Consider the following 12,067-nt stretch of genomic DNA (forward strand, 5'->3'; position numbering starts at 1 on the left):
ATCAGAATGTTCCTCTCCCAGTGAGCTGGACTACCATGATGTGATAGTGATCAGAATGTTCCTTTCCCAGTGAGCTGGACTACCATGATGTGATAGTGATCAGAATGTTCCTTTCCCAGTGAGCTGGACTACCATGATGTGATAGTGATCAGTGTGTTCCTTTCCCAGTGAGCTGGACTACCATGATGTGATAGTGATCAGTGTGTTCCTTTCCCAGTGAGCTGGACTACCATGATGTGATAGTGATCAGTGTGTTCCTTTCCCAGTGAGCTGGACTACCATGATGTGATAGTGATCAGTGTGTTCCTTTCCCAGTGAGCTGGACTACCATGATGTGATAGTGATAGTGATCAGAATGTTCCTCTCCCAGTGAGCTGGACTACCATGATGTGATAGTGATCAGTGTGTTCCTTTCCCAGTGAGCTGGACTACCATGATGTGATAGTGATCAGTGTGTTCCTTTCCCAGTGAGCTGGACTACCATGATGTGATAGTGATCAGTGTGTTCCTTTCCCAGTGAGCTGGACTACCATGATGTGATAGTGATCAGTGTGTTCCTTTCCCAGTGAGCTGGACTACCATGATGTGATAGTGATAGTGATCAGAATGTTCCTCTCCCAGTGAGCTGGACTACCATGATGTGATAGTGATCAGTGTGTTCCTTTCCCAGTGAGCTGGACTACCATGATGTGATAGTGATCAGTGTGTTCCTTTCCCAGTGAGCTGGACTACCATGATGTGATAGTGATCAGTGTGTTCCTTTCCCAGTGAGCTGGACTACCATGATGTGATAGTGATCAGTGTGTTCCTTTCCCAGTGAGCTGGACTACCATGATGTGATAGTGATAGTGATCAGAATGTTCCTCTCCCAGTGAGCTGGACTACCATGATGTGATAGTGATCAGTGTGTTCCTTTCCCAGTGAGCTGGACTACCATGATGTGATAGTGATAGTGATCAGAATGTTCCTCTCCCAGTGAGCTGGACTACCATGATGTGATAGTGATCAGAGTGTTCCTTTCCCAGTGAGCTGGACTACCATGATGTGATAGTGATTAGAATGTGCCTCTCCCAGTGAGCTAGACTACCATGATGTGATAGTGATCAGTGTGTTCCTTTCCCAGTGAGCTGGACTACCATGATGTGATAGTGATCAGTGTGTTCCTTTCCCAGTGAGCTGGACTACCATGATGTGATAGTGATCAGAATGTTCCTCTCCCAGTGAGCTAGACTACCATGATGTGATAGTGATCAGTGTGTTCCTTTCCCAGTGAGCTGGACTACCATGATGTGATAGTGATCAGTGTGTTCCTTTCCCAGTGAGCTGGACTACCATGATGTGATAGTGATCAGTGTGTTAGTTTCCCAGTAAGCTGGACTACCATGATGTGATAGTGATCAGTGTGTTCCTTTCCCAGTGAGCTGGACTACCATGATGTGATAGTGATAGTGATCAGAATGTTCCTCTCCCTGTGAGCTGGACTACCATGATGTGATAGTGATCAGTGTGTTCCTTTCCCAGTGAGCTGGACTACCATGATGTGATAGTGATAGTGATCAGAATGTTCCTCTCCCAGTGAGCTGGACTACCATGATGTGATAGTGATCAGAGTGTTCCTTTCCCAGTGAGCTGGACTACCATGATGTGATAGTGATTAGAATGTGCCTCTCCCAGTGAGCTAGACTACCATGATGTGATAGTGATCAGTGTGTTCCTTTCCCAGTGAGCTGGACTACCATGATGTGATAGTGATCAGTGTGTTCCTTTCCCAGTGAGCTGGACTACCATGATGTGATAGTGATCAGAATGTTCCTCTCCCAGTGAGCTAGACTACCATGATGTGATAGTGATCAGTGTGTTCCTTTCCCAGTGAGCTGGACTACCATGATGTGATAGTGATAGTGATCAGAATGTTCCTCTCCCAGTGAGCTAGACTACCATGATGTGATAGTGATCAGTGTGTTCCTTTCCCAGTGAGCTGGACTACCATGATGTGATAGTGATCAGTGTGTTCCTTTCCCAGTGAGCTGGACTACCATGATGTGATAGTGATCAGAATGTTCCTCTCCCAGTGAGCTAGACTACCATGATGTGATAGTGATAGTGATTAGAATGTGCCTCTCCCAGTGAGCTAGACTACCATGATGTGATAGTGATCAGTGTGTTCCTTTCCCAGTGAGCTGGACTACCATGATGTGATAGTGATCAGTGTGTTCCTTTCCCAGTGAGCTGGACTACCATGATGTGATAGTGATCAGTGTGTTCCTTTCCCAGTGAGCTGGACTACCATGATGTGATAGTGATAGTGTTTAGAATGTGCCTCTCCCAGTGAGCTGGACTACCATGATGTGATAGTGATCAGAGTGTTCCTTTCCCAGTGAGCTGGACTACCATGATGTGATAGTGATAGTGATCAGTGTGTTCCACTCCTAGTGAGCTGGACTACCATGATGTGATAGTGATCAGTGTGTTCCACTCCTAGTGAGCTGGACTACCATGATGTGATAGTGATAGTGATCAGTGTGTTCCACTCCTAGTGAGCTGGACTACCATGATGTGATAGTGATCAGAGTGTTCCTTTCCCAGTGAGCTGGACTACCATGATGTGATAGTGATAGTGATCAGTGTGTTCCACTCCTAGTGAGCTGGACTACCATGATGTGATAGTGATCAGTGTGTTCCACTCCTAGTGAGCTGGACTACCATGATGTGATAGTGATAGTGATCAGTGTGTTCCACTCCTAGTGAGCTGGATTACCATGATGCGTCCTCAGTGAACACCCGCTGCCAGGGCATCTGTGACCAGTGGGACAACCTGGGTACCCTCACCCAGAAGAGAAGAGACTCTCTGGAGGTACACACACACACACACACACACACACACACACACACACACACACACACACACACACACACACACACACACACACACACACACACACACACACACACACACACACACACACACACACTCATTCACTCACACACCCCACACACACACACACACAGTGGGACAACCTGGGTACCCTCACCCAGAAGAGGCTACAGGAGGTTCTCTGCACTACACACTATAGTCATATTGATTATGCCACTTAGCAGACACTCTTATCAAAAGCAACTTACCGAACAGAAGGTATATACATTTTTTAGTTGGAGAATGTGATCCCAGCAGGAATTGAACCCTCAACCAATTGAGCCACCATGAGCCAAGCGTTTTTCTGACCATGTGGCCCTTCTGATAACAACTAGTGGTAACAACTAGTGGTAACAACTAGTGATAACAACTAGAGATAACAACTAGTGATAACAACTAGTGGTAACAACTAGTGATAACAACTAGAGATAACAACTAGTGGTAACAACTAGTGATAACAACTAGTGGTAACAACTAGTGGTAACAACTAGTGGTAACAACTAGTGATAACAACTAGTGATAACAACTAGTGGTAACAACTAGTGGTAACAACTAGTGATAACAACTACTGGTAACAACTAGTGGTAACAACTAGTGGTAACAACTAGTGATAACAACTAGTGGTAACAACTAGTGGTAACAACTAGTGATAACAACTAGTGATAACAACTAGTGGTAACAACTAGTGATAACAACTAGTGGTAACAACTAGTGGTAACAACTAGTGGTAACAACTAGTGATAACAACTAGTGGTAACAACTAGTGGTAACAACTAGTGGTAACAACTAGTGACAACAACTAGTGATAACAACTAGTGATAACAACTAGTGGTAACAACTAGTGATAACAACTACTGGTAACAACTAGTGGTAACAACTAGTGATAACAACTAGTGGTAACAACTAGTGGTAACAACTAGTGAGAGCAACTAGTGGTAACAACTAGTGATAACAACTAGTGGTAACAACTAGTGATAACAACTAGTGATAACAACTAGTGATAACAACTAGTGATAACAACTACTGGTAACAACTAGTGGTAACAACTAGTGGTAACAACTAGTGATAACAACTAGTGATAACAACTAGTGGTAACAACTAGTGGTAACAACTAGTGATAACAACTACTGGTAACAACTAGTGGTAACAACTAGTGGTAACAACTAGTGATAACAACTAGTGGTAACAACTAGTGGTAACAACTAGTGATAACAACTAGTGGTAACAACTAGCGGTAACAACTAGTGATAACAACTAGTGATAACAACTAGTGATAAGAACTAGTGATAACAACTAGTGGTAACAACTAGTGATAACAACTAGTGGTAACAACTAGTGGTAACAACTAGTGATAACAACTAGTGGTAACAACTAGTGGTAACAACTAGTGATAACAACTAGTGGTAACAACTAGTGATAACAACTAGTGATAACAACTAGTGATAACAACTAGTGATAACAACTAGTGGTAACAACTAGTGAGAGCAACTAGTGGTAACAACTAGTGGTAACAACTAGTGATAACAACTAGTGGTAACAACTAGTGATAACAACTAGTGATAACAACTAGTGATAACAACTAGTGGTAACAACTAGTGATAACAACTAGTGGTAACAACTAGTGATAACAACTAGTGATAACAACTAGTGGTAACAACTAGTGGTAACAACTAGTGATAACAACTAGTGATAACAACTAGTGGTAACAACTAGTGATAACAACTAGTGATAACAACTAGTGGTAACAACTAGTGAGAGCAACTAGTGGTAACAACTAGTGGTAACAACTAGTGAGAGCAACTAGTGGTAACAACTAGTGAGAGCAACTAGTGGTAACAACTAGTGATAACAACTAGTGATAACAACTAGTGATAACAACTAGTGATAACAACTAGTGGTAACAACTAGTGATAACAACTAGTGGTAACAACTAGTGATAACAACCAGTGAGAGCAACTAGTGGTAACAACTAGTGATAACAACTAGTGGTAACAACTAGTGAGAGCAACTAGTGGTAACAACTAGTGATAACAACTAGTGGTAACAACTAGTGGTAACAACTAGTGGTAACAACTAGTGATAACAACTAGTGGTAACAACTAGTGGTAACAACTAGTGGTAACAACTAGTGATAACAACTAGTGGTAACAACTAGTGATAACAACTAGTGATAACAACTAGTGGTAACAACTAGTGATAACAACTAGTGGTAACAACTAGTGGTAACAACTAGTGATAACAACTAGTGGTAACAACTAGTGGTAACAAATAGTGGTAACAACTAGTGGGGGTCATGTCAAGCTATTACATGTATTACTGGGACTACTTAGTCAAGTTACTAGTAGTAGCAGCAGTTGTAGTAGTAGTGATGGGTTCATACTGTGTACTGATGTTAAATCTTGTCCTGGTCTTTCCCAGCGTGTGGAGAAACCTGGACTTAAAGTAGGAGTAGTAGTAATATTATGTGTTTCCCAGCGTGTGGAGAAACCTGGAGTTATAGTAGGAGTAGTAGTAATATTATGTGTTTCTCAGCGTGTGGAGAAACCTGGAGTTATAGTAGGAGTAGTAGTAATATTATGTGTTTCCCAGCGTGTGGAGAAACCTGGAGTTATACATTACATTACATTTAAGTCATTTAGCAGACGCTCTTATCCAGAGCGGTAGGAGTAGTAGTAATATTATGTGTTTCTCAGCGTGTGGAGAAACCTGGAGTTATAGTAGGAGTAGTAGTAATATTATGTGTGTCTCAGCGTGTGGAGAAACCTGGAGTTATAGTAGGAGTAGTAGTAATATTATGTGTTTCCCAGCGTGTGGAGAAACCTGGAGTTATAGTAGGAGTAGTAGTAATATTATGTGTGTCTCAGCGTGTGGAGAAACCTGGAGTTATAGTAGGAGTAGTAGTAATATTATGTGTTTCTCAGCGTGTGGAGAAACCTGGAGTTATAGTAGGAGTAGTAGTAATATTATGTGTTTCTCAGCGTGTGGAGAAACCTAGAGTTATAGTAGGAGTAGTAGTAATATTATTTATGTTTCCCAGCGTGTGGAGAAAACTGGAGTTATAGGAGGAGTAGTAGTAATATTATGTGTTTCTCAGCGTGTGGAGAAACCTGGAGTTATAGTAGGAGTAGTAGTAATATTATGTGTTTCTCAGCGTGTGGAGAAACCTGGAGTTATAGTAGGAGTAGTAGTAATATTATGTGTGTCTCAGCGTGTGGAGAAACCTGGAGTTATAGTAGGAGTAGTAGTAATATTATGTGTTTCCCAGCGTGTGGAGAAACCTGGAGTTATAGTAGGAGTAGTAGTAATATTATGTGTGTTTCCCAGCGTGTGGAGAAACCTGGAGTTATAGTAGGAGTAGTTGTAATATTATGTGTGTTTCCCAGCGTGTGGAGAAACCTGGAGTTATAGTAGGAGTAGTAGTAATATTATGTGTGTCTCAGCGTGTGGAGAAACCTGGAGTTATAGTAGGAGTAGTAGTAATATTATGTGTGTTTCCCAGCGTGTGGAGAAACCTGGAGTTATAGTAGGAGTAGTTGTAATATTATGTGTGTTTCCCAGCGTGTGGAGAAACCTGGAGTTATAGTAGGAGTAGTAGTAATATTATGTGTGTCTCAGCGTGTGGAGAAACCTGGAGTTATAGTAGGAGTAGTAGTAATATTATGTGTGTTTCCCAGCGTGTGGAGAAACCTGGAGTTATAGTAGGAGTAGTTGTAATATTATGTGTGTTTCCCAGCGTGTGGAGAAACCTGGAGTTATAGTAGGAGTAGTAGTAATATTATGTGTGTCTCAGCGTGTGGAGAAACCTGGAGTTATAGTAGGAGTAGTAGTAATATTATGTGTGTTTCCCAGCGTGTGGAGAAACTGTGGGAGACCATCGACCAGCTTTACCTGGAGTTCGCCAAGAGGGCGGCGCCCTTCAACAACTGGATGGATGGAGCCATGGAGGATCTGCAGGACATGTTCATCGTCCACAGCACCGAGGAGATCCATGTATGTGTGTGTGTGTGTGTGTGTGTGTGTGTGTGTGTGTGTGTGTGTGTGTGTGTGTGTGTGTGTGTGTGTGCTGTGTGTGTGTCTGCGTGTGTGTGTCTGCGTGTGTGTGTGTGTGTGTGTGTGTGTGTGTGTGTGTGTGTGTGTGTGTGTGTGTGTGTGTGTGTGTGTGTGTGTGTGTGTGTGTGTGTGTGTGTGTGTGTGTGTGTGCGTGTGTGTACAATACGTACTGTAACATTAACGGTGTGATGGACTCTCCTCTCTCTCTCGATCACTACTTCCCACTGTATCCCTCCATTCTCACTCCTTTTCTCCTCTTCTATTCCTCTCATCCCCCTCTCCTCTCCAGTCTCTGATCACAGCCCATGACCAGTTCAAGGCCACCCTGCCAGAGGCTGATAAGGAGCGCATGGCCACCATGGGCATCCAGAGTGAGATCGTAAAGATCGCTCAGACCTACGGCATCAAGCTGTCAGGAGTCAACCCCTACACCAACCTCTCACCCCAGGATATCACCAACAAGTGGGAGACCGTGAGTACAACACTACTGTAGTATAGTAGTACTATTGTAGTAGTATAGTAGCAGTAGTGGTATTGTAGTAGTATAATAGTAGCAGTAGTAGTAGTGCTGGTGGTGGCGGTAGTAATAGTAGTAGTATAGTAGTAGAAGTAGTAGTAGTGTTATTGTTGTAGTAGTAGCAATAGTAGTAGTAGTAGTAGTAGTAGTAGTAGTAGTAGTAGTGTTATTGTTGTAGTAGTAGTAATAGTAGTAGTAGTAGTAGTAGTAGTAGTAGTAGTAGTAGTAGTGTTATTGTTGTAGTAGTAGCAATAGTAGTAGTAGTAGTAGTAGTAGTAGTAGTAGTAGTAGTAGTATTAATCTGTCAGGAGTGAACCCCTACACTAAGGCTGTGACTAAAACACACTGAGAAGCCAAAAGAGAAGGATGTCTTTTTCCCTAGCTAGGTCTGTGCACTCCAGATTGAAGATATAAGTTGCTTCATGGCAAAGTGTTAGTCTCTAGAGTAACAGAGTAACGCGATTTCATTTCTACCAGTGTTTTGACGACCAATGTCCCTGTCTCCCTCCATAGGTGAAGCACCTTGTTCCTCTGAGGGACCAGATGCTGCAGGAGGAGGTAGCCAGACAGCAGGCCAACGAGAGGCTGAGGCGCCAGTTCGCTGCCCAGGCCAACATTATCGGACCCTGGATCCAGACTAAGATGGAGGTACAAGTACAGCTAGAACCCGAACCCCGAACACGCAGGGGTTCACCACCTCCTCCAAAATGTGCCATTAATGGACACTGAGCTAATTTCACTAAAGAAGTGAATAAAGTTGTGTTGTATTATTGCATACTGTAAACCTCAACCACAAAACCTTCAACACTCATCATGTTTCTCTCTCCTTTCTTTCCCCCTCTCCCCCTCTACCTCATCCCCTTTCTCTTCTCTTCCTTCCCTCATCCCCCTCCCCTCTCCTCCTTCCCCTCTCTCCTCTCCTCCTTCCCCTCTCTCCTCTCCTCCTTCCTCTCTCCCCTCTCCTCCTTCCCCTCTCTCCTCTCCTCCTTCCCCTCTCCCCTCTCCTCCTTCCCTTCTCCCCTCTCCTCCTTCCCCTCTCTCCTCTCCTCCTTCCCCTCTCCCCTCTCCTCCTTCCCTTCTCCCCTCTCCTCCTTCCCCTCTCTCCTCTCCTCCTTCCCCTCTCCCCTCTCCTCCTTCCCCTATCCCTCTACAGGAGATTGGTCATGTGTCTGTGGACATTGCTGGGTCTCTAGAGGAACAGATGAACAGCCTGAAGCAGTATGAACAAAACATTATCAACTACAAGTGTAACATTGACAAGCTGGAGGGAGACCACCAGCTCAGCCAGGAGTCCCTCATCTTCGATAACAAGCACACCAACTACACCATGGAGGTACCAGAACTCACAACTACACTATACAACCAACTACACAACACACAACTACACAACACACAACTAGACAACTACACAACACAACCAACTACAGAACACACAACTACACAACACAACCAACTACACAACACACAACTAGACAACTACACAACACAACCAACTACAGAACACACAACTACACAACACACAACTAGACAACTACACAACACAACCAACTACACAACACACAACTACATAGCACAACCAACTACACAACACACAACTACACAACACACAACTAGACAACACAACCAACTACACCACACACAACTACACATCACACAACTAGACAACACAACCAACTACACAACACACAACTAGACAAATAAACACACACACAACACACAAGCTAGACAACTAGACAACTACACAACACAACCAAATACATCATGGAAGTCGTATCAAGTATTGTATACTTCCTGAATTATTCCTGGAGAGCTCCCGGCCTTTAGGTTTCTGCTCCAAACCCAGTTATAACTTGATTCAGTGTATTAAGTAGCTAATTATTCAAATCAGATGCACTAGATTAAGGTTGAAGTGAAAACCTACTGGACAGCAGCTTTCCAGGAACAGGGTTGGAGAGCCCTGATGTAAAGGAACCTAACCCAAGTAACGTAAATATTTGACACCATATAAACTACTCTGGAGAAGATCCCTATGCATATGAATGTACACACCTGTGCTACTTTAGTCTAGATGTTACAACCATCCCAGACACTCACATACTAACCCCCAACTTGGTAGACCTATGATGCTTACCAACTATCCAACCCCTTCATCTCCCTTCCTCTTCTTCTCTCCCTCTCTTCCTCCCTCACCCCTCTCACCTCGGCAGCATATCCGTGTGGGCTGGGAGCAGCTCCTGACCACCATCGCCCGCACCATCAACGAGGTGGAGAACCAGATCTTGACCCGCGACGCCAAGGGCATCAGCCAGGAGCAGCTCAACGAGTTCCGTGCCTCCTTCAACCACTTCGACAGGGTAATGAAACTAAAACAGTTTCATGTTCTTGGACTTGCTTTTCTCGATCTCACATGTGTCTTTTCACTCGTCCTGGCTCTGATTTTGCAGATAGCGGACATTTTGAAGAGGTTTTTACTTGCAATGACTGTGAAATGTGGTTGTTTTAAGTGTGAATGTTGGAATATTCAGTGGTTTCTTGCCATCATTGTGGCTCCTCGTCACAGAGTGTTACTGTATCACTAGCGTGTAGCGTTCACATAATGGATCATTACATTGGTCATAATGTCCAATCATAAACACTGATGGTTGTGTTCTGTCTCTCTCAGAAGAGAAACGGCATGATGGACCCAGACGACTTCCGTGCCTGTCTCATCTCCATGGGTTACGATCTGGTGAGTAGCCTAGCTACCAACAGGAAGTAGCCTCACATACAACGGTCCCTTTCACAGGAGGCTGGTGAGGGGAGGACAGCTCATAATAATGGCTGGAACGGAGTCAATGGAATGGTATGTTTGATATGTTTTATACCATTCAATTTATTCTGCTCCAGCCATTATTATGAGCCTGTCCTCCCCAATTTAGATGCCACCAGCCACCTGTGCTCCCTTTTTATGAAATTACTTTAGTCTATCTGGCTATATACAGCTATAGTATAAAATGACATTAGTTTCCATTCAAGACATGTTCCAAAACAATGATATGAAGATGTAATGTATTATAACTTGTTGACCAGTAGGGTGAGGTGGTGTTTGCTGTATATTGATTGACCTTTGTATATTTGTAATGCTTTAATTAATAACAAACAATTTAAAGGTGCAATATGCAGAAATCGCTCCGCCATTCTAATTCTAATAGTGCACCTAATTTCAGTTTATGTGAAAAAACAAGCAAGTGTAGAGAACCATTGTACCATATAAACTGCTGTGAAATATGTTTTCAATAACGTACACTATTGTATTTGCAGCTGTTTGAAACTGGTGTACCAAACCGAAAGTCAAAAGATGCAAAAACGAAACTTAAGAACGTGAAGCATAGAAAAGGTGCACATAGAACAGATCTGCCACTTCTTAGACTTGCATTCAATGAGAATGAGATCTATAACTCACATTTCTATGTGAATTTGGTCAGGTCGCTCAAGAAGTCACATAATGCAGCTTTAATGATAATAACGTTTTCTACTCTACTCTAAGGTGTTGTCCAATTGGGTGAGGTGTTCTAATTTACTCTAATGTGTTGTCCTGTCCAATAGGGTGAGGTGGAGTTTGCCCGCATCATGACGCTGGTGGATTCCAACAACACTGGAGTGGTCACCTTCCAGGCCTTTATTGACTTCATGACCCGCGAGACAGCCGAGACAGACACAGCCGATCAGGTCATGGCCTCTTTCAAGATCCTGGCCTCAGACAAGGTGACCTAGAACATTGTAATGTGGCCAGGTCTCCCTTGAGAAAGAGGTCTTTGCACTTCTGTGGGACAACCTGGTAAAATGAAATAAATACATACAAATGGAATAAATGAAATAAATATACGCCTCTTCTCTTCCAGTCCTACATCACGGTTGATGAGCTACGCAGGGAGCTGCCCCCAGAGCAGGCAGAGTACTGCATCAGCCGCATGACCAGGTACACAGAATTACATACAACACTAGAATGGACATCGGCATCCTAGCAACATAACGTAAAACATAATCAGCTATGACGCAGGCCACTCTAGTAATATAATGTATCTCTATGACCAGGTACATTAGACCTCTCTAGGAATATAATATATCTCTATAACCAGGTACATTAGACCTCTCTAGGAATATAATATATCTCTATAACCAGGTACATTAGACCTCTCTAGGAATATAATATATCTCTATAACCAGGTACATTAGACCTCTCTAGGAATATAATGTATCTCTTTAACCAGGTACATTAGACCTCTAGGAATATAATGTATCTCTATGACCAGGGTACATTAGACCTCTCTAGGAATATAATATATCTCTATAACCAGGTACATTAGACCTCTAGAAATATAATGTATCTCTATGACCAGGTACATTAGATATCTCTAGGAATATAATGTATCTCTTTAACCAGGTACATTAGACCTCTCTAGTAATATAATGTATATCTTTAACCAGGTACATTAGACCTCTAGATATATAATGTATCTCTATGACCAGGTACATTAGATATCTCTAGGAATATAATGTATCTCTATAACCAGGTACATTAGACCTCTCTAGTAATATAATGTATC

At 42.8% G+C, this 12,067-nt stretch overlaps 1 protein-coding gene across 1 annotated transcript in view; it reads left to right on the forward strand.

Moving 5' to 3' along the window:
* Positions 1-12,067, forward strand: part of LOC118369182 (alpha-actinin-3-like) — a 79,423-nt gene that overhangs the window by 64,436 nt on the left and 2,920 nt on the right. The window contains exons 13-21 of the mRNA XM_052497378.1: positions 2,746-2,854; positions 6,764-6,904; positions 7,254-7,436; positions 7,995-8,129; positions 8,635-8,814; positions 9,689-9,835; positions 10,144-10,209; positions 11,067-11,225; positions 11,363-11,439. Coding sequence (XP_052353338.1) covers positions 2,746-2,854; positions 6,764-6,904; positions 7,254-7,436; positions 7,995-8,129; positions 8,635-8,814; positions 9,689-9,835; positions 10,144-10,209; positions 11,067-11,225; positions 11,363-11,439 — 1,197 coding nt within the window. The remainder of the gene's footprint in view (positions 1-2,745; positions 2,855-6,763; positions 6,905-7,253; positions 7,437-7,994; positions 8,130-8,634; positions 8,815-9,688; positions 9,836-10,143; positions 10,210-11,066; positions 11,226-11,362; positions 11,440-12,067) is intronic.

The sequence above is a fragment of the Oncorhynchus keta genome, chromosome 35 (assembly GCF_023373465.1).
Source record: "Oncorhynchus keta strain PuntledgeMale-10-30-2019 chromosome 35, Oket_V2, whole genome shotgun sequence".
NCBI lineage: Eukaryota > Metazoa > Chordata > Actinopteri > Salmoniformes > Salmonidae > Oncorhynchus > Oncorhynchus keta.